At 40.9% G+C, this 27,859-nt stretch overlaps 2 protein-coding genes across 2 annotated transcripts; one reads left to right on the forward strand and one right to left on the reverse strand.

Annotated features, from left to right (window-relative positions):
- The first annotated feature begins 728 nt into the window (after positions 1-728).
- Positions 729-9,494, forward strand: LOC101738260 (histone-lysine N-methyltransferase Set8). The gene is made up of 6 exons (XM_004928839.5): positions 729-1,165; positions 1,841-1,943; positions 2,083-2,503; positions 3,612-3,802; positions 4,151-4,363; positions 4,988-9,494. Exons 1-5 carry the CDS (start codon positions 1,156-1,158, stop codon positions 4,356-4,358), a joined length of 933 nt encoding a protein of 310 aa, XP_004928896.1. The 5' UTR covers positions 729-1,155; the 3' UTR covers positions 4,359-4,363; positions 4,988-9,494.
- A 287-nt stretch (positions 9,495-9,781) lies between these two features.
- Positions 9,782-27,664, reverse strand: LOC101740015 (ATP-dependent RNA helicase Ddx1). The gene is made up of 13 exons (XM_038016488.2): positions 26,348-27,664; positions 25,174-25,291; positions 23,925-24,091; positions 23,468-23,599; positions 16,902-17,091; positions 16,570-16,757; positions 15,416-15,540; positions 14,714-14,851; positions 13,477-13,691; positions 11,794-11,909; positions 10,527-10,634; positions 10,094-10,228; positions 9,782-9,952 (listed from the first exon to the last, which is right to left on the reverse strand). Exons 1-13 carry the CDS (start codon positions 26,795-26,797, stop codon positions 9,848-9,850), a joined length of 2,187 nt encoding a protein of 728 aa, XP_037872416.1. The 5' UTR covers positions 26,798-27,664; the 3' UTR covers positions 9,782-9,847.
- Between the last annotated feature and the right edge of the window lie 195 nt (positions 27,665-27,859).

The following is a 27,859-nucleotide window of genomic DNA, read 5'->3' on the forward strand; positions in this document are numbered from 1 at the left end:
TTTTGCTTAATCTTCTATATATTTTTTATATGAAAAATTATTTTATGAAACGAAATGAAGTTGATTAATATGAAACATGGCATCGCATGAAATAAAATGAAATGAAATGAAACGAAACGAAATGAAATGAAATGAAATGAGATGAGATGATGTGGGATGAAATATAATCTCTGTAAAATGGTGGTCATTTGAAAGGAAGCTAATTAAGGTGCCGCCATAATAGCAGGTGGAAATATTTAAAAAACAGCGCCATAAACTTCAAATCAATATTATTACTATTTTTCAAATGCAGTGCCAATTTATTCTACATAAGACGCAGAGTCTCTTCTACAAGGATATGAACTTTGAATTACGAGCGTCGAAGTACGATCCCCAAATTTTAGTATATTGTGATATAATAGAGTCTATGGATGATTTTTACCAGAAAAGTGACCACGATACACTACTAATTAATTCATTTACTAAACATAGCACAATGGTGGCATAATAACAGTTTAGGAATTGAGACAGATTATGGAACAAAATCGTTGGACATGACTTTTAGGGTACCTAGCTAAGGAAGTCCATTGAAGATTGGAAGTCATATATCGCATATTATATCTACTTTCATAGTATATCATATTATTTCATTAGATATGATTTTAGTTTTGAGGTTAAAAAACTTATTAGAATGCGCCACATTCTATTACTTGTAGAAAAAAGAAAAAAATGTCTATGGAAAATAGTTTGATTCCATTGGTTAAATTTGAGCCATCTACCAATCAAATCAAAACGATTTAATAAATTTGTCACGAAAAACAAAAAACAAGCGTCCATTTTCTACGGACTAGCCATCAATATTAATCAGGCTTGACGTTTCGGTTTTAATGGATTCGGTTAGATTGTGAGCTAAAGTACCGATCTAATAGTTTATGATGTCTTAAAATAACATAATTAGTGTAAATTGCCCATTAATAATTATCAAGATGATTTCGTGACCTAGGAAAAACTAATCACATGTAATCTTGTTACGATCGTAATATGACAGGGAGGTCTGTTACAAAATAGCAGTAACTCGAGCCAGTCTGTTTTGTTTTGTATCAGGAGTTATCTATCAGGTTATTTTCTGATGTTTTTTTTGTATAAATTTTTGTATTGAAGACATCCCGAGTGGAAATGGTGCGAGGTTAGTGTATTACTGTTTTTATTTATTTATGTAACAGTGCAGCGATTTGCTTAATGAGACGTCCTTTGTTCATATATGGTTAATATTGTATTTACCCTCAACGTTATGTTCTTCGTGCTCCTCATGAATAGATAGTATTTCATTTAATTATAAAAAATATATAGAGGTTAATCAAGAAAAAAGAATTAATTTTTAATTAGATTGAACAGCTTAACTTGGAAATTCATCACCACAATAGGAGGATTCCCGGTGTTAAATTCTCTATTTCTCTGATGAAACTGAATTACGAACTGGTGTTATAGACTGTTTAAATGCCTTGATTAAAAAATGGTTTTGATTTTAAAATGAAATCTCTCTTTCAATCGACTGTATAATGCTTCATTAATTTTATACTTTTCTAGTTCTAAAATAAGCAAAGGACTATTTGAATAGAGTGTGAAGTAGCCAGTAATTTATAAATATTGTGAGAAGAAAAATTAGAACTCAATTTTAATTTTATCACAAATACTGACTGGTGTAGTCTAAAGTGTAAAGTTTCAGATATATATGACAAAATAAAATAAAACATGATTATATATTAAAAAGGACTTACTTAATTATAAATTGGGGTTATTTATTTATTTATTTATTTATTCAACTTAATGCACCTTATTATATTATATTTTACATTTTCAGTCAATACTTTAATGGCAGTTCAAGAAGGGGTAAAGACTCCACATCGCATTGAATTGTGTGAAGACAAGCCTGCTAGGCCCACACGGAATTATAGGAAACGAAGGTAAATAAATCAGTAAAAGTAATTTATTTACACTATTTTTCTTATTACTATAAGATTATGCATATAATAGCGCAGTTAATTACAAATATATTAAACTAAAACTATGATTCATGATTTGAAAAAAAAACTTTAATTTTAGGATTATCACTGCAATACAGCCAAAGACTGAAAATGAAGAACTGAGTTCTGAGCCTCCATTCAAGAAAACTGAACAAAAATCGAAACCATTGAAGACTAGCAACGGTATTTCCAATATGACAAATGGACACTCACTGAGGACACGTGCTGCAAGGGCAGAGATACGTGCAGCGGAAAGCCACAAATTAACAGAGTATTTCAAAGAGGAAATAAAAGTTCCTAAAGTAGAACCTGCTGTATCTCCTTCACCCATAGAAAAGACTGTTAAAGTTGAGAAAGTTTCAAATGGAAATGCAAACCACAAATTAACTGAATTTTTTCCTGTAAGAAGAAGTGTAAGGAAAACATCAAAATGTGTCATGGCTGAGAAAATGAGAGATTTAGAAAGAGCTGTTAGAGAACAAAGAGAAGATGGATTACAAGTAAGTCTCTTTCAAATCTTACATGGTTATTTTTAAGTATGATAAGATGAGATTTTATTTTCATATAAAATTGACCCACCTTATGCTATTTTGATATCTTGATTATGATTTATTCTTTCTAATGTTTTGTAATTTACGTGGAATTTGAAGTGCTCATTATTGATTAGTGTAGTTTTTATAGAATATAAATATTCTGGAAAGGAGACAAAAATGCTGAATTGTATTGAGGACATATTCAATAAAAATAAAATAGCACCTGCTCAGTGGAAGATGTTCCTATTGTGACCTTAAAGCTTAGAATTGAGTACAGTACAATAGTCATTTTTATTATAATTAATCTTCAAAGCCAAGATTCAAGTGAGAAAATTGTTAAACCTCCCATTCATCCATCTGGTATCAGAAAACACAACAATGATGTCTACAAATAGCTACTAATTTATTGATTCTACATTTGATTATTGAATGTTAAAAACAAACTGCAAAATAAGCTAAGTAGGTGTTTTACCACTAATTAATAATTGTTCTAATTGAGAGGTCATTGTCTATAACTGAAAAAAGAGTGCTGGCAAGAATAAAATACTTGCAACTATAACAAAAAATGGATTAAAGAATACCAAAAAAAAAGAACTGCAACTCTTCAAAACTACAAATACTACTACAATTAAAATAGAGATCATTGACATAGTCCAAGGAAGAAATATATCAGCAGATAACCTGGCAAGGAAAGGCAAATCCAGGGAAAAAGGTTGCAGGAGTACTTAAACTAAATTATACTATCTAAATTTTGAGATTGAATAGTGTACTTTTTTTTTTATTGCTTACGTTGGTGGAAGAGCTCATAGCCCACCTAGTGTTAAGTGGTTACTGGAGCCCATAGACATTACAACGTAAATGCGCCACCCACCTTGAAATATAAGTTCTAAGATCTCAGTATATTTACAACGGCTGCGCTACCCTTCAAACCGAAACGCATTACTGCTTCACGGCAGAAATAGGCAGGGTGGTGGTACCTACCTGCGCGGACTCACAAAAGGTCCTGCCACCAATAAAAAGTACTCTGCTATGTTCTTTTAAAATTGTGTATTTAACCTCTTGTATTTTGATTCAGGTTGCCTATTTCGAAGCCAAAGGTCGCGGAGTGATCGCAACCCGTCCGTTTAGTCGCGGTCAGTACGTGGTGGAATATGCCGGTGAACTGATCGGCGTGGCAGAAGCTCGTGAACGAGAACGTTTGTACGCCCTGGATCCTGAGGCCGGATGTTACATGTATTACTTCAGACATGGAGATCAACAGTATTGGTGAGTTTCTCGTGGAAAAAATCCGTCGTTTCTATTCAAATAATTTATATAAATTAGAATTCCATTTAATATGCTTGTCAAAGGTTAAAATAAGCACTACCACTGATGTCAAGAACAGCTACAGTCTTAGGATGAACTACAGAAACAAAAAAAAACATAACTAATAATATATTTTCTTTGATTTTCGCGAATCATCAGCATAATTTCAACTAATTTTACAGTTTACAGTTTACTTCAAAAACAATAAGGTTGAACTGTAAAAGTAGTTTCAAACATCACTCATTATTTTTATACAATAAAAATGATTTAAATACTATATTTAGACTATATCTAATAAATGTTTTATAGTATTGATGCAACTGCTGAGTCGGGACGGCTGGGTCGATTGGTGAACCACTCTCGCAACGGTAATCTTCACACAAAGGCGTTGTGGGTGGACGGGCCGCGACTCGTGCTGATCGCTGCACAGGATATCTCCCCGGGGGATGAACTCACTTATGATTATGGAGACCGCTCTAAGGAATCCCTGCAACATCATCCCTGGCTCGCTTTCTGACCTGGGTGAGTTTGCAACACTTCTCCAAATTCCTTAATAAGCTTTTCGATTAAATTCATTCAATAATATCAAATTTTTGTGATATCTTTATTTGGGATAAAAGGGTTTCAAATGTTACATTAGATTTGGTAACAATGCACATAAGTTAGATTTCAAAATGTATGTTTTCAATATAAACATTGACTTGCTTACTAGGTGATTACTACTTTTTGTAAGACTTAAAAGATGGAATAAAACAAAGTATTTTAATGTAGGTTATGAATGTAGAAATATTACTAACTAAATTTTATTTAAAACTAGCTGACCCGGCAGACTTCGTAGTGCCTCAATCGATAAATAAAAGACTTAAACGTTTGTATAAAATAAACTTAAAACAAACAAAAGGAGTCCGTCCGACGGGAGACACATCAAAGGGAAAACAAAATTGTTATTTTTATTTAATTCCGAGCATTTTCATATTTATCTACCTTTTAAACCTTCTCTGGACTTTCACAAATAATTCAAGACCAAAATTAGCCAAATCGGTTCAGCCGTTCTCGAGTTTTAGCGAGACTAACGAACAACAATTAATTTTTATATTAATATATAATTGCTTAAAAGAAAGTTTTAATTCTACTTAATTTTTACAGGTTTGTCAACAGTAATCTCATGGACTACTAAGCATTATTTATTAAAATAATTTTAGTTATTAAATTAATATAAATTTTAATATTATTATTATTAATGGTTTGAATTTGACATAGCATAATCGTTATGTAGTGAGACAATAGTGGCCTAATAATAATAGTTTTATATACGAATGATGTGGATAGTTTGTTAACTGCCTTATTGCACATTAATATTTAAAAAGTAAATTATTATAAATACGTAGGTTTTGAGAATTTTTCGTGGTACGTTGATAATGATTACGGCATGTTTGCAGCGGCTTTTATCAACATTTCAACATAGAAGTTATGCGCGGTCGAATATTAATGGAAAACCAAACAAAATACGTAGTCGATCTATTGATAAGAAAATTTCTCATTTTATACAAATTTCAAGACGACGCCATCGTATCGTTAAAACACTATTGTTTTAAATAGAAAATAATACTAAATAAACTATTGTAAGTGTAAAAAGACTCAACAAAGGATAAAATAAAATAAAAAGACTGGCACAATAGAATACCTAAATATAAAAGATTCGTTTCATCGACGATGATCAGTAAAGATGCACTGGAATTTAAGTTATATAAATTACTTTCAATTGTGATACTTATATTCACGTATACGGTTCAAAGTTTATCACGAAAGTAATTTATTTAGGGAATTTAAAATGTGTTTAAAAATCAACCTACATTATCAATTTCAGTTATGAAAATAACTTTTTAAAGTGCAGAAAAGATTATCTTATCAGTGGAAGTACAACATTTAATAAAATCAGTCTGTGTGTTAATCTAATGAAGAGAAATATGGTTAAAATCCTAAAGTACCGATATCTTAAATAGACAAAGACAAAACAATTAGGAACTGATTTCTTCTCTGCTTGCACCGATCGTTTTGTTTTCTTTCTAATGATGACTATTAGGTGATCAATACCTTTTTTTTTGGAAATTGTCCTTAAAATTTCAATAACAAAACAAAAGAAAATTTGTAATAAGTAGATAAAACGGATCATAAGCTTAAGGTGAGCATATGGTCGAATTATGTTAATTGGACTACCTACCATTGCAGATTTCCCACGTTTAAGCGCCTTATTGTCATCTCAAATCTCATTACTAGACTCCGTTGAAACCTGTGCTTTATTGTAATTACAATAACATAGTAAATTATTTCTTCCTTTTTTTTCAATTAAAATTTCTAGAAGGATACAATCTTAGTTATTGGTAAAAGATTTACAAAGACAGAATTAAGTGGTAATAAATTTACTCTTGAAATCGTAAAATTCTATGGCTTCCGTGCTTAAAGGACACAGGCTTTCATATACTCGAATAATTCTCTTATTTATAAGTAGCATTAATTGTAATTTAATTAGTGAATTCAGTGTTGTTAGATATGAAAGAATGTGGAGATGCAACAATTTTAATAATAGATTTACAATGTATAGAACTAAATTGTTTTGCCAGGGATCCAGAAATATTTTATAGGAACAATCAATTTAAAATTGCGGAAGCGAACTATGAATTCAGAGTTAAACTCATCAATTTTAATTCATTTGTACCTAAATAATAAGCAATTTTGTTCACTGAGATGATGAAAATACTATGATAAATGGTGATAATATTAACATTTATCATTAATGAATTTTGACGCCGTATTAGCTGCGTGTGCGTGTTAGTTAGACATCGGTTATAATGCTAAACACACCTGACCTGTTTAATAAGCAATATTTAATTAAATAATTATTACGTAGATAGGATATTATAGTTGTAAAACACGTCCATTTTTTAAAAGCGTTTTTTCATAGTATTGTTCAGATGTCAAGTATAAAATGCCCTTGTATTTTCGAAAACATTTAAACAAATGAGCGTAATAAGACAAACTGCCAGGCTCCTTTAGTGTAATTGAGCCAAAAAAAAAAGTATGCAGAACGAATGCTGTTACCATAGACTGGCATAGACTGCTTTCGATTTCTATTAGTATAGTAATGTTTAGACCTATAAATTTTATGTGTAAATTAAATGACAACAATGCGATAAATAATTGTACAATTGCTTTGTTACTAATGTAATGTATAACACGACCCAAGCTACAAAAATGTAGCTTTTACTAATGTTATTTCATTCATAACGATCTAGTGATCTCAATTTTTAAGGAGGTGGCATAATACCATTTTAGTGTATAAAGTTATGATGCTAAAATGGAAAACAACCCAAAAACCTCCACTGCGCGTTCAAGCGTAATCAGACAAAAAGGTTAAAGGGGTCTATGAAGACAAAACAAGGAGGCACAACCAATTTTGATACATTTCTTAGTATCTAGATTTTATATCATGTATCGTATTATAATTTATAATGTAAGTTTTGACGCTGATGAACTAGTAAATTTATTACTAAATAAGTATGTTTGCTTAATATAGGTAGTCTATTTCTAATTTAAGGTTTACCAGTCTTTCGCTGTGGCTAAAGTATTTCCGATTGTTGTTTCCAAATATTAAATCATCAACTTTGTTTATAATTAGACATTAGCGAAGCTCTGGTGCACCTACTGGTAAATAAATTGTTGTACCAATCGTGCACTTCTTTACGATTAATTCATAACGTTATGTGGTTGGATTTTAGACTGCTTAGCCCCAATATCTATATCTATCTATTCTATCTATTGTTTTTATATGTATTCGTTTACAAAAATTCCGTTGTTAGTTACAGGTTAGTTTTGAAAATTGTATTACATTTCAAATATAGGGATAAATAGTGCTTTCTTAGTTCCTATTCCTTTTAAATCTAATGTTAGTCGGTCATCAACTAACACAACACTTTGAAACACCGTATCAACACTTAATTTGTATTAATCATGTCACTTTTTGGAGTACGCTTTGTGTGTAGTTTTTATCTTGTTCTTGGGATTCTCAACTGTCTAATAATTAAATATGGTCGTCTTGACTTATAATTATTAGGTCAGTAATTTAAATAACTAGATTATTATAAAAAGATAGCATAATACTATTTCTGCCGTGAAGCAGTAATGCGTTTCGGTTTGAAGGGTGGGGCAGCCGTTGTAACTATACTGGAGACCTTAGAACTTGTATCTCAAGGTGGGTGGCGCATTTACGTTGTGGATGTCTATGGGCTCCAGTAACCACTTAACACCAGGTGGGCTGTGAGCTCGTCCACCCATCTAAGCAATAAAATAAAATAAAAAATACCTATAGTTTATCGGAACAACAATTCGAATTGTGAGATTTGCGCATTCAATTCTGAAGGCGAAATTAAGATTTTAATGTAGGCTGTACTAAAATTTCTTTTAATATTTTGGAAACGAAAACCCTTATAATAATTTAATCCTATATTTCAATCCAATTAGAATTTGACGAAGGAAAACGTACAATATTAACGAATTGATAATACAGTACTCTTCTCACAATTATTATAAAATATGTGAATACTGAAACTTAATCTAGTTTATTGTTAATCCACACTACTGATTGTACAAAATATGTTTCCATTGTAAGGAGTTGAATGTTTTGTAATTGAGTCGACTATTATCAAAGCCGGCAATGTAACTTTTGGACAATTATTGGTAAATCAGGAAAACGAATTATTGACTTTGTATTCCATTGGCAGTCACAAAACTCTTCTGAACGACATCTTAGATAAATAACAGGTTAAGTATTAACCTTTATTTAATGCAGGTTTTGAACCGTATTCTTTGAAGGAGACGATTATATTCAAATCAGTCTGAATTGACATATCAATAACATTTTTTTGTCCAAATGCACAGATTGCCACCTTTGATAATAGACGACTCAATTATAAACCATTAGACCACATTCTATTTTGTTTACCTATTAAATTTGTTGTTATTAGACAGTTTACGGTAAATAGTCAAACACTTCAATGTTTTGTACATGATACAAAAAGAAAATCGATGCCTCCAATGAACACTATTCTAACTCAAAATTTTGAAATTTTCATTTTTCATGCAAATCGCTTCACTATGTTAAAAGTATTACAATTAATCATTATTGATGGGATTCGAAGCAAGAGTAAATCAGCTAGTTACACAAAAAAACCATAAATATATCTGCAATAATAAAGATTTTATCAACTTTTTTCGTTTAAACGCTCCTCCTGTAAACCTACGAATTTGGAGTTAGCGTAGTGTTCATTGGAGGCATCGAAATATAGTTCATAATCAAAACCAAGGAAAAATAGCACTTTGTTATTTTGTATAAACGAAATCAATATTTTTATAAATGTGGTTCCTTTCTAAAAATGTCTAAGACATTTATGAGATATGAACAGGTTGATAAGGCACGGCTGACACGTTGTTATAACTAAATTATGATATAGTGAAACAGTATTTAAAACTATTATGTTACTACGTATCGGTTATGAGACTTAATAATTTATTGTGAGAATGCAGGCCGAAAACACTATCGTTTGGCAGTATTCGTAGAGATTGAAAATTGAATGAAATAAAAAAATACTTCCTTTCATTTATTGTCTTTAATCTTCCATTCGATACAAAGGGGAATGCCCATTTCAGGCCCAAAGTGGACAATTGATTAGAGAAAAAATACTTAGTGCATTAATTCTGGCATAAATAAATATGCATTTACATTATTTATAAAGAGGAGCGGAGATTTTGTGCAATCTTATTGGTTAATATTTCTCCGTTTGTCCGCTCCACTGCCTTGCTCCGCTCCGGTGGACAGGCAGCCTTACGAGGCTAAAAATAATAAATCAATTTGTCTGTTAAATAATATTTTAAATAAAAGTCACCTGCGCTCTAATCAGTTTAATTAATATGCGACAATAAATTAGTAGATATTTTAATTATATTTCTGATTCAAGAAATGGAGACATTATGATGCATTTTAAGATAGTAGAGTTGTGCTTGCGACTCTAGCTCTTGCAGAGATTTCACAACAGGCGCCATTTGACTGACATGGTCCTGAAAAGAAAAACAAGTTCATTTTGGCATTATCTGTTATTTCATATGACTTTACTAATTATTGTCCGAACGCAATATCGCGAAAAAGTTTATTTATTAATATAAAATTAACTAGTTTTTAATAAACATATTTTAACTCACTTGGTATCCGGAACCAGCTTGTTTTCTTTTTTCACCGTAAACTACTTTACCGTCAAACTCATTGGATGGGACTTTCATATCCGTCTCGACCTGCTGTATCGTGATATTTAGGTGATCTTCAATATCCGCCAGGTACTGTTTGAAACAGAAAACACTTATATAGGAATTTTTGTTTTAACGATTTTTAGCATGATCTTTTCAGTCACTCACTCCCGCCACTGCACTGCATATGTAGTAATATTTTATATCACATTTATATATTAACAAAACTGAACGTACAATCACTATAGATATTACTTTTATAACAGATCTTAATTTTATTATAATACTGTGATCACACAAGATTACATAACATGCTCTATAATTGTAACGTGTTAAATGCAATCTTTACCGTTTTTATTATGCGCTTAATCGTCTTACATAAAATTCTCACCTGAGGTTCATTGTACCACATGCAGCATCCCTTAGGTTTGTCGTCAATCAGATTAGTGTTCCAGCAGTTCCGTCCGCGAGATGAACACCACTCGCCATGATACCATACCTTGATAATGTTTAACAAAAACTGAAGTCAGATATTTTTTGTTGTTAAAGGGTCTCTACTTAGATTTTGCAAGTTTAAAAATGCATATTAGTATTTTTAATTTAGTCGTAAAATTATATTTTCGAAGTCGTCGTGATATCGTATATATCATATGACGCCCGGTATATTTACTCCTATCGAGCTATGCCACTATGCTGTACTAAACATGTGTTCACACGAAATACTTCAGCGAAAAATATAATTTGCTTTATTTTTTATTGTAAAACGTATTGTGAGCCCGCACGGGTAGGTATGACCATACTGCTTAAGAAAAGGGTCGTTCTAGGTCCATTTTTTAATTAAAGACGAAATCCAAAAATTTCGAAATGGGTCTCTATAATTCTAATGGTGCGATGTGTCATGATCATTCTCCTGCCCTTCTCCCAGTCACCTGGGGTCGGCGCAACATGTTTTCTCCTTCCATACTCCTCTATCTTATACCATTTCTTCGCTCACTCCCCTCTTACATATATCGTCTTTCACGCAATCCATCAATTTCTTCTTAGTTCTACCTCTTCCTCTATATCCTTCCACATTCACAGTTAACATTCTCTTACCAACCTCATTTTCATTTCGTCTCATCGCATGGTCCATACCATCACACTTTCTCTAACATATTTTTTTTTATGTTAGTGTATTAAATAATATTGCATTTTACTATTCATGGATCTAATTTCTACATATTTCAATGTAAATTTGTCTAGAAAATCACCTTCTTATCCCACTAGGCGGGGTCGGCGCTCCCGTCAAGCCTGTCATGCATATGTACGACATCTCGGCAGTCACGCTCTTCTCACGTACATCTTTTTTTAGGATTGAGGGATTACCGGTGGCCCGGAGGCCTTTCCGGTTTCATCAGGACAGGTGGGCGAGAAAAGGCTCAGCCAGGAGGGATGGGATTTGCTAACAGCTGCCTGAGCGCCTACGAAGAAGACCTAACAACTCAAGAGCAGCTGCTTCGCGAATGAATCTAGTACCGGATCGGAATCGCGACCCGCTGACAAGATCCGGCGAGAAACTCACGAGCTTGACGTGTACGGTTATTGGGGTTCACGCATATCCTCTTTCGCACACAACCAAGGACGCACACAAAATTTTCTCCTTCACAAAAGATCCTCACCTTTTCGGGTACGGTGGAGACGAGACTGATGGCCAGGCCCATGCGTTCCGCGCGACCGACGCGCCCGATGCGATGTACGTAGTTGGACTTTTCGTCGGGAAGCGTTATGTTGATCACTAAAAACGTTAATACTATTAGTGAACATTACATTCATAGTTCGTATACTGAAATAGTTCATGTATACTAAATAAGAACAGCTCTCGGCTCCCTTGATTTAAGTGGTTACCGGAGTCCAAATATATTTCTTCTTCATCGTTCCCTATCTGCTGAGTATCGCGATCACATGTGACTTTCCTTCACAATTTTCAATCTTGTATAATAGACCTCAAATATTTTAAAGCATGCGTACGGTAAGAAATCTAATTAAAAATTAAACCTTAAAAGTAATTTTTTAACCGCCTTCAAAAAGGAAGGAGGTTCTCAAGTCGACAGGGTTTTTTTTATGTTTGATACCTCATAACTTTTGACTGGGTGAATCGATTTAGATGACTCTTTTTTTAAAAAGCTGACGCTTCCCGTGTGGTCCCATTTCAATTTAATCCAATTCTGATAATGGTTTCTATGAGAAAACCATATAAGTCTTAAATTTGCATTAAGTACATGGGCGATAAAAATAGATGAATAACTCAATATCACGCCAACCGATTTCGATGATTATTGTTTTTAGTGTATATTAATTTGTTTGTTTTTTCTATTTGAAGTCGGTTTTTGTTAAAGCATGTCTATTTTGTTGTTAAAAATATATTTAAATATTTATTTATTTATTGCGACTACACTGATGCGTGCGGAATTGCAAGTCATAATGTTGCATATTCCCAACGTTACTCAAGAAAGGACATATTTTTTAGAGACGCAGGAAAACTCATGGTTTATTTAAAAAGCTTTTTCATGTGTTGTCGTTTAGCGGGTAGTTGATGCGATTGCTTCAGTGAACCAACGGACACGGCTAAAATCGAAAATACAATTCGATTTCTAAAGTATAAGTACTGTTTAATAACGACCAGTGAAAGGCTATTTGGTTTAAGCGACATTCATCTTTGTAACTAAAGGTGCGTTTTATTTGGTATTAACATCAACAGTTCGATGTTTTTAATTGAACTTCAATTAAGATTACTCCACGCGAAATCTGATTTGTGATATTTTTTCCAATTTTAAACATTAAATAACCTACTCTCCTGTAAAGTTGCGAAATGTTGCGCTTAAACCAAATAGCCTTTCGCCCCTCGATGTAATCTAATGTGTTTTTTGTGCGCGCATGCGTGGTACGATTCAAAAGTCGATACTAGCGGCGTCTCATCGCCACTCACCATACCCAATCCTGTGGACCGAATGGTAAACAGTCGACGTCGCCCTAAATACGTCATTTCAGATCCTCTCAATCCACTAAAGGTGCTTTTAGGTACCTCAAGCACCGGTCATCGTTCTCACCGAACCCATCACTTGCGGCGAAGGGCTCGACGAGTAAATTAACCCATAGACACAGCCCACTGAGTTTCTCGCCGGATCTTCTCAGTGGGTCACGTTTCCGGTCCGGTGGTAGATTCTGGGAAGCACTGCTCTTGCTAGGGCCAGTGTTAACAACACTCCCGGTTTGAGCCCCGTTAGCTCACCTATTCGCCCGCTTACGCTGCCATAGCCTCTCAAGGCTACCAGCTTAGGTAAGACAAAAAAAAAGCTACTCACTGAACGGCAGGCCCGAGATGTCGATGCCGCGAGCAGCGACGTCGGTGCAAATCAAAAACTTCACTTGGCTGTTCTTGAATATCTCCAAATTGTCTTTGCGCTCCTTTGGTTTTCGGTCGCCGTGCAGGCACACACAGGACAGCTCATTGCCGAACGTTTTGAAGTACCGCTCGAGGTTGTCGCAATCCAATTTAGTGCGGCAGAATATTATGGCCCTAAGAAAACAAAGCAAATCATAGTTAAATTAATTTTTCATTATAAAATAAATGGTTATTATTCTATTATTTTCTCATTTAGATAGATAAGGAAACATCTATCTTCCAGTCCAGACTTCCACTGCTGGGCATAGATCTCCCCCAAGCTTCGCCACAACGATCGATCTTGCGCTCTCTGCTTCCAGCGGATTCCCGCGACCGCGAAATGTATATATAAATCATTACCGACCTCAATGTAATGATATTTATTTTGCTTTTGAGACGAAAGAAGGGACGAGAAATGAACATTTTGACAAAGCTTTGAAATTTAAGTCAACTTTACTTCTATATATTAATAGGTGAAGCAAAAACTTCGTACCCCTTTTTACGAAAATTGCACAGACGGAGGAATATGAAACTTCCCACACTTATATAGAAGGAGTGCAAAATATTAATATTTTTTTAAATTATGCGTAAAATATACATTAAATCAATGAAAAAAAAAACATTACACACACTATCATGTATTTAACACGCGCATGCATACTATTTGTTTATTGTCAAACTTTTCTTATTGCTTATAGTCTAAGGTCAAGATGAGAATAGATTAAATATTGTTTGTCTTTATCAATATTTGTCTTAATGTGTAATCTTGGCGAAATCTGTAATTATAGAAGTATAATAAATAATCTTTGAATTTATTGGTTGTAGGACCGCTTGTGAGTCCGCACGGGTAGGTACCACCACCCTGCCTATTTCTGCAGAAATAGTTTCGGTTTGAAAGGCGGGGCAGCCGTTGTAACTATACTGAGACCTTAGAACTTATATCTCAAGAGGGGTGGTGCATTTACGTTGTAGATGTCTATGGGCTCCAGTAACCACTTAACACCAGGTGGGCTGTGAGCTCGTCCACCCATCTAAGCAATAAAAAAATTAATGAGAATGAGAATCTTAATAGTGTACAAACTTATAATTTCAATTTATTATAGTCGATTTTCGACTACAGGGGAACCAATAGTAATTTTAAATAAGCCGTAACTTACCGGTCCATTTTGTGTTCCCTGATGGCGCGCACACAGTATTCTCCTTTCAGTATCTTAACAGCTTCAGACAACGTTTCAGGCGTAGTGTTGCCGCTTCGAATGTTGTCCTTAGCGTGCACACCGTCGGTCTGCACGTGCCTGAGAGAGAAAAACTTTTATTAATAACTCATCCACGTGTCTGCATTGATTTAGAAATTTTGGACCGAGAATTTTTATAAGGGCTGCGTTTTCGTAACGAAGGTAGAAAACGTCACGTAACGAAAAAGCGTTACGGTCGCGGAATACCGACATTTTCCTTTTCTATATTCATGCCAACCGTTTCGCTCGTCTGTTAAAATCTCTAAGTATAGATATAAGTACACAAAATCAATACCTTTTTTTAGCTATTTAGCATATTATTATATGTATAATAATATATGAAAATATAGCATTTATAATAATTTCTTCTTCTATATCGTTTCCTCACTGCTGAGGATCGCGACCACATGTGATGTTTAATATAATAGGTATTTTATTATAATAATTTACCATTCAGTATTTTATAAGTACGAAATTTCTAGAAATAGGAATCAATTACAGAAGCGTACCACTCCGGGCATAATAATTTTAAATTATTGAGCGTTATTCACTTAGCGGTCTAAGGCCTAGTCGAGTAAGCTGCAGTGTAATAGAACAAAGTTTATAGTGATACTATGAACTAACTTGCGCAGTGTTTGCCAAGAGCTGTCCTTTTGCGGGTCTACGTTCACAACAACATGGTGTACGGTCTCAGGAACTGCGTCTTCCCCTTTCAAATCGACCCAAGTCGGAAAGTGCATTAATTTTTCCTGTCAAACAATAAAAAACATATTTCTAAATGAGTGGTTAAGCGATTCTAAAATCTGTTAGGTGTAAAGTGATTGCTGGAATACACAAATTTCCGTCGCTCATTTCGACCGAAGTCGCTATTAATGAATAATAACATCCAATATATTAAGAGAACATGAGAATGATAACAAATATCTTCACTACATAGTATAAAGCAAAGTCGCTTTCTCTGTCCCTATATCTGTCTGTCCCTATGTATGCTTAAATCTTTAAAACTACGCAACGGATTTTAATGCGTTTTTTTTAATAGATAGAGTGATTGAAGAGGAGGGTTAATATGTATAATAACATCCATTAAATAGTGGAGAAACCAATAATAAATTACAGTTTCCGAAGCGAAGCGAGGGCGGGTTGCTAGGAGTCTAATAAGTTATGTTATAGCGTTCTATATAAATTATTAATACGCCTCTTTGGGCTTCAGTAACAACTCAACACCAGAAGGGCGAAAGACTTTTCCACAAATCTAAGCAAAAATTTAGATACCGCTATCCTACCCTCAAAGAGAAATATAAGATTGCTTGCAAAAATTGGTTCGACAATGGTACCGACACAGCGTACTCACCACACGCCCGACGCCAGTAAATGTTAATACATAAAAAAATACATGTAAAATATTAAATGTTATTTTACATAATAATATATGAGTCGACTATTATCAAAAGCGGCAATCTGACTTTTGGACAATGATTGGTAAATCAGAAAAACGAATTATTGACTTTGTATTCCATTGGCAGTCACAAAACTCTTCGGAACGAGATCTTAGATAAATAACAGGTTAACTATTAACCTTTATTTAAATCAGGTTTTGAACCGTATTCTTTGAAGGAGACGATTATATTCAAATAAATCTGTATTGACATATCAATAAAAAATTTTTGTCCAAATGTACAGATTGCCACCTTTGATAATAGACGACTCATATATAATTTGATTTTTCCTATCTGATGAAAAATTTGAATCTTTTAGGATTAATCAATTATAAAACTCACAGCCATTTTCTTGACTTCGAATGCGTGCAGGGTTGCCGAACACACAACCATCTGCAGTCTCCGTCCATCGGATGTTATCTTCGGGATCTGACGATGGAGGCGTTCAATCAGTTCTCCGTAACCCGCTTTCAAGAGACCATCAGCCTCGTCCAAGACGAAGAAACGGCAATGCGTCAGTGATAAGTATCCTGTTTAAAAATGACATTAATATTAACTACATCAACTAACTAAATGAAGCTGTTTTTTTTTCTTTTTGGACCCAACACCAAGTGTTATTTGCCACTTTCAAAAAAGCTGAATTAACAATGTACAAATACTGATGGTACACTGACCTCCTTGGATAAGGTCTTCCAAGCGTCCCGGCGTCCCAACGACGACATCCACCCCACAGTTCAACTGGTTAATTTGATCTTTAACATTTATACCTCCAACAACCAGCAGCTCCCGAATTTTGGGATTTTCTAAATACTTCTTGAATTTCGTAAATTGTGTACAGGTCTGCTCCGCTAATTCTCTGGACGGCTGGAAAACAGTAAAAATGAAAATTACTTGACATTTTTATCATTTTACGCTATGTTATCAGGTAACAGAAGGCTGGACTGACGAGTTGCTCGCCATTTGGACACGGATGGATGAGCTCACAGCCCATCTGGTGTTAAGTGGTTACTGAAGTCCATAGATATCTACAACGTAAATGCGCCCCACACCTTGAGATATAAGTGCTAAGGTCTCAGTATAGTTACAACGGCTGCCCCGCCCTTCAAACCGAAACGCATTACTGCTTCACGGCAGAAATAGGCAGGGTGGCGGTACCTACCCGTGCGGACTCACAAGAGGTCCTACCACCAGTAAAGTTTTTTCAAGACTATAATTTGCTTACGGTTTTTTTTTTTTTTTTCCGGGCCGAGGGCCGAACCTCCTACGAGGTCCCCGCGCCTAGGGGGCGCGCGGGGTATGTGAGACTCAACGATCTGCAGGTGTTGAGAGCAGACCGCGGGCCCAAGGAATTTAGGGCCCACCCACTAAACGACTCCCCTGCACTCTTACACCCGGCGTCCGATCTCCGTCCGGGGTCAAAACCCGGTCAGAGTAGGGGGGTTCCCGCGGTCAACACTACAACCAGACACGCGGCGCCACCCCGAGGACGCCCGACCGACGGGTCGTCGAGGCGATAGTCGACGACCAACGACGTCAGTCTCCGCGGTACGGCGGCCCTTCAGGCCGCCCGGGCGATGCCGCTGGTGTTCCGGGATACCCCGCTGGGCCAGAACCAGCCTGCCGGGTCGGAACGCGATACACCGCCGACCGGGTTGCTCTTCCACAGTGTTCGGCGACGACAGCGACGACGAAAATGCGGACCGCATCGCAGTCCGCAGCCGCCGACGCGTCGTCCCGTCCTCCTGGTGCCAGCGCGCTAGAGTGACGGTAGCGTGCGGCGCAGTCTCAGCCCCCTTAGGTCGCCCCGTGACCATCACCGGGAGGAGACTGCCTCCTCATAGGGGCCGGAGCTGGACAAACGCCCTCCTCCGACCCCCGGCTCGACGGCGGCGGCACGGCGCCGAGAGGGAGGAAGAGTTCTCCCTCTCCCGTTCCGCCGCCTCCTTCTGCGAGATGGTGGACTCGCAGAAGTCGAGCATCGCCTGCCAGGACTCATCGCTGCCGAGCATCGCAGCCACGACGGTCGGAAGCGACAAGTCCGGTCCTATTTTTGCAACGAGGACGCGGCGCTGCTCCGCGAAAGCGGGGCAGCACGCGAGCGTGTGCTCCGCCGTGTCCTCGTTGCAGCCACTGCAATGGTGGCACTTCGGCGTCGGCTCCCTCCGGGCGACGAGGTGCAGGTAGCGACCGAAACAGCCGTGTCCCGTGAGCACCTGCGTCGCTCGGAAGGTGAGACGTCCTCGGTCGCGATTCACCCAGTCCGAGAGGACCGGGCGGATCGCCTCGACGGTCCGTCGCCCGTAGGCGGGGTCCGCCAGGCGGCGAGACCACGCCTCGAGTACGGCACGCCGAGATTGAAGCTTCCGCGCTCGAACTTCCGCCGCGCCGGGACGCGGCTCCCCCCTGGAGCGGAGATCACATTGCCACGCGTAATCCGCAGCAAGCGCCTCCGCTTCCAGGTCCTAGGGAGGCGTCCCGGCGAGCACGCACGCCGCCTCGAACGAGACGGTGCGGTACCCACGAACCGCCCTGACCGCAATCGCGCGCTGCGGACGTCGCAACGCTGCGACGTTGTCACGGGTCAGGGCGTGGCACCATACGGGCGCCCCGTACAGTGCCATTGACCGCACCACCCCCGTGTAGAGGCGGCGCACCACCATGTCGGGACCCCCGACGTTCGGCATCAGCCGACTCAGCGAGCCGGCGGCTGCCATCAGTCGGGGACCCAATCTTTCGAAGTGAGCACGGAAGCTCCAACGACCGTCCAGTACGAGGCCGAGGTACCGCAACCCGGTCGCCTCGATCTCGACGCGAACGCCTCCGATCACGAGGTGGGCCCCCTGAGGCGGCGCTCTCCGGGCCCCGTGGAACAACAGGGCCTGGGATTTATCGAACGCCACCTCCAGACCCAGCCTTCGGATCCTGCCGACGACGAAGGCCACCCCCGCGCAGGAAAGACGGGCAGACTCGCGCAAGTCCCTACCCCGGGCCACGACCAAGGTGTCGTCCGCGTAACAAACTACGCTTAGACCCGGGAGAGGAGCGCTAAGGGCACCCCGCAGGACCCAGTCGTAGCCGATGTTCCACAAGAGAGGGCCAAGGACCGACCCCTGTGGGACACCGCGCTCGACGGGGAAGCGGAGCACCGCCCCACCGTGCTCGGTGCACATGACCGACCTGTCCTCGAGGTAGGACCCGATCAGCCGACGGAGATACGCAGGGACGCCGTGATACTCCAGCGCCCCTGCGATCACCGACCAGGGCAGGGTGTTGAACGCATTGGCGATGTCCAGGGACACCGCCAGTGCAACCCCGCCCCGGCCGACAGCCTCATCAGAGAGGGCGCGCACGCGCATCACCGCGTCGATGGTCGAGCGGCCCTCCCTGAATCCGAACTGCTCCGTTGACAGATCGGGACCCACCCCCGCCAAGTGCTGGACGATGCGGGCGGCCACCACTCGCTCGAGCAGTTTTCCCGCCTCGTCCAGCAACACGATTGGACGGTACCCCGCAGGTGAGTCTGCAGGGCGTCCCTCCTTCCTCAGCAAAACAAGTCTGCCCGTCTTCCACTGTTTCGGAAACCGTCCCGACTCGAGGCAGGCTTCAAAGAGCCGCACGAGCCGGTCCCCAAGGGCACCGAAGGCCAAATCCCAGACCCGACCATGAACCGGGGGGCCGGGGGCCGCGTCCTTCCTCCGCATCCTCGACACGGCCGCACGAATCTCCTCCTCCGAGATGCTCGGAGGGACCACCTCAGCAGGGGCATCACCGCTCACATCACCCCGTGGCGGCGCGCCCATGGAGGGGGGCTCGAAGTCCCTCTCCATCCGCGGGAACAGCCCGGAGACAATCTCCCGCAGCTGCTGAGGCTGGAGACGCTCTGTCACCGGGAGCGCCCACGGCCGCAATTTCTTGCGGACCGTTTGGTACGGGCGCCCCCAGGGATCCTGGTCGAGCGTCTCTAGGAGCGTCTTCATGCTCTGAGACTTGGCCTCGCCGATGACCCGCCGCAGTGCCTCCTGCTTCTGACGGCAGTCGGCATGCAGGCGGGCCGCTACCTCCGCGAAGTCCGCATCGCGAAGGCGGCGACGGCGGTCGGGCGCTTCGGCGGCGCGCCCGCACGCACTCCTCTCGGAGGAGCGCGATCTCGGGCGTCCACCAATACGCACCACCACGTGGAGCGCGACCGCTGATCCGGGGCATCGAAGCATCGCAGACGCGACGCATTGTACCCCGGAACCAGTCGGCCTCCGACTCCACGTCCACTAGACGCGCGGGCATCGGCGCCCACGCGGCCACTGTGGCCGCCTCCACCGCGAGCACCTTGTTCAGGCGCTTCAGTGCCCATCGTGGGAATGATCGGGGAGCGCTACGCGGGAGCTCCTCCTCGCCGCGGGCGTCTTCAGCCGGCGCGTTCAACGAGCTGGAAGCAGAGAGCTCGAATCGGACAAACCGATGGTCCGAGAGCGTCTCCGCCCCCTCGAGGACACGCCAGCCAAGGACACGGCGCGCGGCGGATGAGGACGCAAACGAGACGTCCACGTGTGATTCCCCATTCCACCGCACGCAGGTCGCGACCGAACCTCTATTCAAAAGACAGAGGCCGGTCGCGAAGGCCCACTCCGACAGGAACTCGCCGCGTGAGTCCGTGCGAGGGGAACCCCACGCCGTACATTTGGCGTTGAGGTCCCCCGCCAGTATCAACGGGCGAGACTCGAAGCGATGGATCAACGCCTCGAGCCCACCCAGAAACTGCTCGAACTCGGCGAGACTCCTGTTCGGAGAGAAGTACACCCCGATCACGACGGTTTCGTCGACCTTAACTACGACGTACCCGGGTCCCTTGACCACCATTCCAAGGGGGGGTAACGCCGCCGACTGTCGCATCACGATCGCCACAGAGCCATCGACATCTCCGGCCCAGGAATCCTCCCGGTCGGTACAAAGTATGGCTCCGCGACGATCGCGATGTCGATGAACCACTCCGCCATGGTGTGGACGAGGAGATCCTGCGCCCTGGCGGAGTGGTTCACATTCGCTTGGAGGAAGCGATGGACGTGACCCATTATTGAGGTGTCACATCCATCGCTCCCTCGTCTTCCGTCCCGCCTTGCGGCTCGACGGCCGCGGCGGGAACTGACGGGCCGGCTGCTTCACGTGCAGCCGGCTCTCTCTCTGCCTTTTTCTTCTCTTTTTTCCCGCCACGCCGCCTCTTTGTGGAAGAGGGGGCGGAACAGCAGGCCGGGCCTCCAGCTCGATGATCGGCCCGCCGCTTCGCCGCGTCGCACAAGACGCAGTGTGGCGTGGCGGCGCTGCAAGAGGCTGCCTTGTGCCCAGCCTGACCGCAACGGAAGCAAAGTCCGCTGCGATCCACAGCCGATGGGCACTTGGCGAGGCCGTGACCGGTGCCAAAGCACCGGAGGCATCGCCATGGACGTGCCTCCTGCAACTGCACGTGGGCTATCACCCAGCCCACGCGCAGCCTCCCCGGCGAGTCGGCGGGCCGACCTTGTGGAGGCGTGGCCAAAAGAGTGGCCACCTGCACAGGGCAACGCGCCCACACAGTGAAAGATCCAGAGTAAGAACTCCGAGGCTCCCCCACCTTCACTTGTGCGAGGGCGCAGTTGCTCTGCGATGCAATAGCGGCGGCCACTTCCTCCTTAGTGGCACATTCATCCAGGCCCGTCACTTTGACTTCCGCCATCTTGACAGGCCTATCTATGCGCACCACTTCCGGGTCCGGCAGAATTTCGCGAAGCCGGGCTGCCAGTCTGTCTGCGGCCGCGCCGGAGTCAGCACTAGGACATACCAACAGCCGAGCCCCGCTGGCCGTCTGCCGGACTCGGAGTCCCCCTTCCACACCTATGGCGTCAACGTCGACGCTACCGCGCGCCCGAGCCATCACCTCCCCATAGGTGAGGCCCTTTTCCTTGCCAGCCGGCAGCAGTTCTAATACGACCGCTGCCGACCGTGGGGCGCGCGGTTTCTTCACCTTGCGCCCTTTTCTCCCTCCCCCAGTCGTCGCTCGACCCATTGCTTGAGGGGAGGCGACCGCAGGGGTGGTTCGGGTGCTTGGCTCTGCAGCCTTCCTTCGCCCCCGCCTCACCACCGTGTTCCAGGCTTCATCCATGTTGGACGGAGCAGGAGGTAATGGGCGGGGCTGGGGGATCTGCGCCGTCTCAGCGGCATTCACGCCCCTCTCTCGCTTTTTGCGGTTTCTGCCAGGCCCCACCTTGTCAGGCTGGGGCGGGGCAGAAGCAGCGGCTTGGGGCCTCGTGGGCTGGGCGGGCGTTCGTCGTCCAGCGGGCTTGGCCGGTGCACGAGAGCTGCGCACCGTTCGTGTGGCGGGTGCCATACGCACCTTGGCTGCAGCCCCCGTGGGCGCTGGTACAACTGCGGTCGCTGTCGCATTTGTGGGCACAGGCCGCTCGTGCGCCAGTGGAGGCCTTGCGCGTTCCACCGTAGACGTGCGGGCCTCCATTATCGCGAGACACCTCTTTAATTCCTCTATCTCGCGGTCTTTATCCGTTGCTTCCTGCGGTGAGGGCACGGGTGGCGGAGAGGCCGAGCTGCCTTGGCATCCCACGACATCGTCAAGGACCACACGCATCCTGGCCATCTCCTCCCGCACCCGAGCACTCTCCGCACGAAGCTCCGCGTTTTCTACTTGGACGGAAGTGTATAGTGCCTGCAGTTGCTCCATTTGCAACCGCAGGCTAATCACTTCGTCCGTGCTTGTACGTTTTAGGAGATCGTCCAGTCGTGTCTCCACGGCGGTGGCCACGCGGTTCAGGGCTTGCACATATGCTTACGGTTTACCTTAACAGTTAGACAGCAGGTTAGCTCTGCCCCTGGCATTGCTGACGTCTATGGGCGATGGTAACCACTCACCATCACGCGGGCTATGTACTCGTCAGCCTCTAAGGGCAATAAAATAAGAAACACGACTTTTTATTGTCATTATATTGTTTCCAATGCTTCGATTGCATATTTCACAATTATCATGGTCAAGTTGCATCAATACTTTCTGTTTCCGATTCATTATCTACGTGAATCTTAATGTTTTTACCATTTTGTACACAAATGAGTGAAATGTTTAATGGTCGTCCATTTATTTATTTATGTATACATGACATGAACATATTTTGCTGAAAGAAGCACGGTTAGTTTAAAATTGAGCTTCCTGAATTCGTCATGAGTGCAGTAAGAGTTTGCTAATTAAAAATAAACCTAAACTCACCTCAATAATAATAGCCTGCGGTGCATTATTCACTGGTTTAATATCTGTTGAAGCTACAGCGGCTATAACATTCTGCTTGACGTTTTCTTTGGGTGCTTGACTGATTGCTATGTATCCGTTTGGTGGTGGGTACTACAAAAGATAGTTATTATTGATATTTTTAAGTTGCATTTTGATGGTTGCAGCACTGATAATACTAGAGCTCTTTTTTTATTGCTCTTGTAGGCAGACGAGCGAACGGCCCACCTGATGGTGAGTGGTTACTGTCGCTCATGGACTTCAGCAATGCCAGGGGCAGAGCCAAGCCACTGCCTACCGCCTCCGCTACCCTAGCTACCGCTGCCTCCATATGGTTTAGTGATTTTCCTATACTCTTCATTCAGGATACCACCAACACACTCTTTATGGACTAATTAATTATATTCTAACTACATAATTCAACTATTCACATGATTACCTTAAATGGTGTGGCACCAAAGTTAAAACTCATCTCAGCATTTTTCAAGACAACTGCAGGGAAGTAACAGTCTGACTTTCTAGATGAATCAAGACTGAAAGCCACACCCAAGTCTTCTCCGTTTTTAGAGTATCGAATTTCACCATTATTTAAATTCAGGAAACAGCCTTGCAAAAAAAAACCAAATTTATTGAATATGTAAAAAATGCAGTAGACATTTATTGTAGATGTAGATAAAGAAGCCATTCTCTGCAAACTCAAGCCCCAAACTCATATTTAAATTATTTTCTTATCATATCTTATGAATGCCAACCCAGTTCACCTGGAAGTGAGTTTCCCAGACCCAGTTTAGTGACCACTTCAAAGACACAGATTATTAAGCAGAGTATTCAGTCAATTCAGAGCAGTAAAGAAGTATTCGAGTGGTTGCCTGTGTATCTTAAAGAGGCCTTCACAAAATTATGTCTAAGGGCTCCAGTAACCACTTTTCATCAGATGGACCGATCAACTTGTCCATCACTTTAGAGCAAATAGAAAAATCTTTTATACCAATCCAAGATCCAAGATCAATAAATCTGACCATTATATGGTTGTAGGCTAAATCTTATTTATATATTTTTATTTTATATAAAATCATTTAAATTTATTGGAATATTAAATATTGTATAACCTATATTTATAATAGTAAAAAAAAAAATATTTGAATAAATCTATCAAAACAATATTGGCCTATTTGTGTTAATGTTAACAATTTTTTTTATATTGCATATGACTTAAGTGTCAGTTATGTTATGATTTTATTGATAAAATCAAAACACTTTTCTTGTTTCAACTTAAAGCATGAAGGCGGTCATTACTTGAATGGTATTAAAATTTATAGTCTCAATTATCAACGCTAAGTATAACAATCTGAAAGTGTTTTCAGAGATATTTTTCTTAGACTGTACAAAAAAATAGATATCATTTATTAAAAGTACAGTAAATGTTGGAGTATCATGTCACAAGTTAATATTTTTAAGGCAATGGCACCAATTTTATTTATGGCACTGGTGAAGTCATTGTCTTAAAAATGATGAAATTTTAAATAAATTGTTAAAAAATAACTATAGTGAATATTTAAAATCACATTTTATTTTTAAATCAATGCCTATTGGTATGGCATAAAAAGTATGAAAGACTGTATTTTATTATTATTATCAGAATCATTAAAAATTTTATGAAAATATTTGAAATTCATGCTTAATCTTACCAATGACATCATTCATCCCATAAGCCTCGCCATAATCATCAAATTGCTTACAATTTGATTTCTTGCCTGTACCACCAAATCCATAGCCTAGCCTGTCAGTTCCAAGATCCAGCTTTGCCTGAAAACAATGAGTTTGATTAACTCTTTTGCAGTAGTTTCATAATCAAGTAGATTAGGCAATGAAAATTTATTTATTCCAAAAAAAATATTTTTCCTATACCAAAGCCTATACCAAAGCCTATAGGCAAAATGAATAACGTAAATATTGAAACATGTGGTCTAAGTCTCAATTGTATACTATAGAATATTAGCAATCCCCCTTTTAAACCAGAAAGTATTATTGTTCCACAAGGCTGACAAGACACTAACTATACTTGAATAATTTCTTTAGCATTGATGTGTTAACATCTAAAAACAATAAGTTACAGTAAACAAAGCTGTATTTCTTCTATAATGACATTCCTGTCCTAAATGAACTTGCATTAAAATAATTTTTATATTATAAATTGTACCTTTAAGAAAATTTTCTTCTATCAGTATGAGAACAGCTAAGGTACTCATTAGCATAGCAATGTTTAAGCCCTGCACAAAAGGCATGGCAACATACAGTGTTGGTTCATGGTCACATTTAAAAGTATCTAGATTTGAGATGCTCCTTTCATGCTGATGGTCATGACTACACTTACTATATATTACATAGTTAGTAAATTGCTTAATAATATTTTTTGTTATAGCATAGATTGGTGGACAAGTTCACACCCCAGCATATAAAATAAATAGACCAGTGTAGATTATTCAGCAATTTAAAATGTTCTAGAAGTCATAGAATACTAAAGCTTTAAATCAAGGCAAATGTGAAGACTTTAATTCTGAGATTGTCTATAAGTAATTGAGTTGAAATGCAAAATATATTCATTGGTTAAACCCCTTGAACAGTTCAGCTTAAAAATAAACTTTCAAAATTAAGTACATAACCAAAGCACATTGAAAATGTGGCCACGATAACTCAGTGATTTTTCACCCTGTTTATTAAGCAGACCAACTCATAAAGTCCCTATATTAACTGTTTCAAATAGCTCCATTGTGGTTAGTTTAAATAGAAATTTAATTTTTGTACAGATTGAATTTAATTTACGTAAAGTGATTTCCTTTGAAAATAAGTTATGTCCCTTACCGCTTGTGTAGACCAGCCGACACGGCATAAGCCCTCATCAGTGACAGTGGCTTCAAAGTAATATGCACCTTTCGTATGAACACCTTTGGTTGCCCTACACCCGTGCCAGTCTTTTTGATTTCTGGATTGACACCGTAACCCGTCAGGAGTAACAGCCAGTGCGTCAGTGCGATCGAAAAATGACATAGTACACTCAGAAGACGTTTGTGTTATTACTTTACCGGTTTTTCCTTCCTGCATATCTTTCAAGGTTTCCCAGACAATCTGCAATATAGGTAAACAGAATGCTCCTGTCTTTCCACTGCCAGTTTCGGCTGCCATAAGTACATCTCCACCGCCTAAGATTAGGGGAATAGCTTCGGCTTGGACATCAGTCGGTAGAGTCCAATCCATTTCTTCAATAGCTTTGCCTATTTCAGGCAGCACACCAAATTCTTCGAAAGCAGTCATCTTTTAAAGAATTATGCTATTTTAAATAGTGTTTTCAGTTTTATTCAGCATACGGTATGTATGCGCACAGATGGGTACCGGTGAACATAGCATAGATAATATCACAATATAGTAGAAGTGTCACTTTATGGTTTTAAATTTTATGAAATAGAAGTACATACTTTTCAGTACTATCTCTCAAAATGATGCTGTATTTATATTGGGTATCGATCCTCGCGACGAGGGCAGCACAACATTGGCGTGTTGCTCTGGATTCGATGAGCAACGTGCCAATGTAGGTTCCTCGTTGCGGTCTGCACTGCACTGCGCCATCGGTTCCCTTTCGACAATTTTGTGCGAATATCGGTCGAAACATCCGTGGGCAGTAAGCATTTGTGTGAGCCATAAGGTGAGGTATGCGCGGCTATGGCCCACCCAGCCCACGAGAACCGGGGAAACCACCTCGACGGTATGGAAGGAAGCCGGCGGGTCCACCAAACGAGACAACGCCTCCGTCACGGAGCGCTGAGATTGGAGTCTCCGCGCTCGAATTACTCCTTCACCAGGACCCCCTTTCCCCCTAGAGCGAAAGTCACTACGCCACCTATAGTCAGCAATTAACGCCTCCGCCTCCAGGTCCCATGGTGGCGCTCCGGCGAGCAGGCACGCCACCTCGTAGGAGACAGTGTGGTATACTCGAATTGCGCTGAACACGATCGCGCGTTGATGTCGTCGCAACGCGGCTACGTTCTCGCGGGTGAGCACGGCACCAAACCGGAGCGCTGTAAAGTGCCTCGACCGCACCACCCCCAACGGCATGTACTTGCTTGAGTATTTTTTTTATAAAATTAAGTAGAACATCTATCTTCCCTTATCATTGACAGATATACCCCACTATACATTGTGACCATAGTGCACCCTTTGAAAGCGCGGGAAACTTTGAAGTAGGCGGTGATGTTTTTGGCGTCTTTTGTTTAAAATTCATTTTATTGTGTAAATAATAGGATTATTCTAGTGGTAGTATTATTAATTTAGTTTATTTATTAATATTTTGTGTTATTTGTATATATTTGGAGCCAGTAG

This window comes from Bombyx mori, chromosome 16 (genome assembly GCF_030269925.1).
Source record: "Bombyx mori chromosome 16, ASM3026992v2".
Classification (NCBI taxonomy): domain Eukaryota; kingdom Metazoa; phylum Arthropoda; class Insecta; order Lepidoptera; family Bombycidae; genus Bombyx; species Bombyx mori.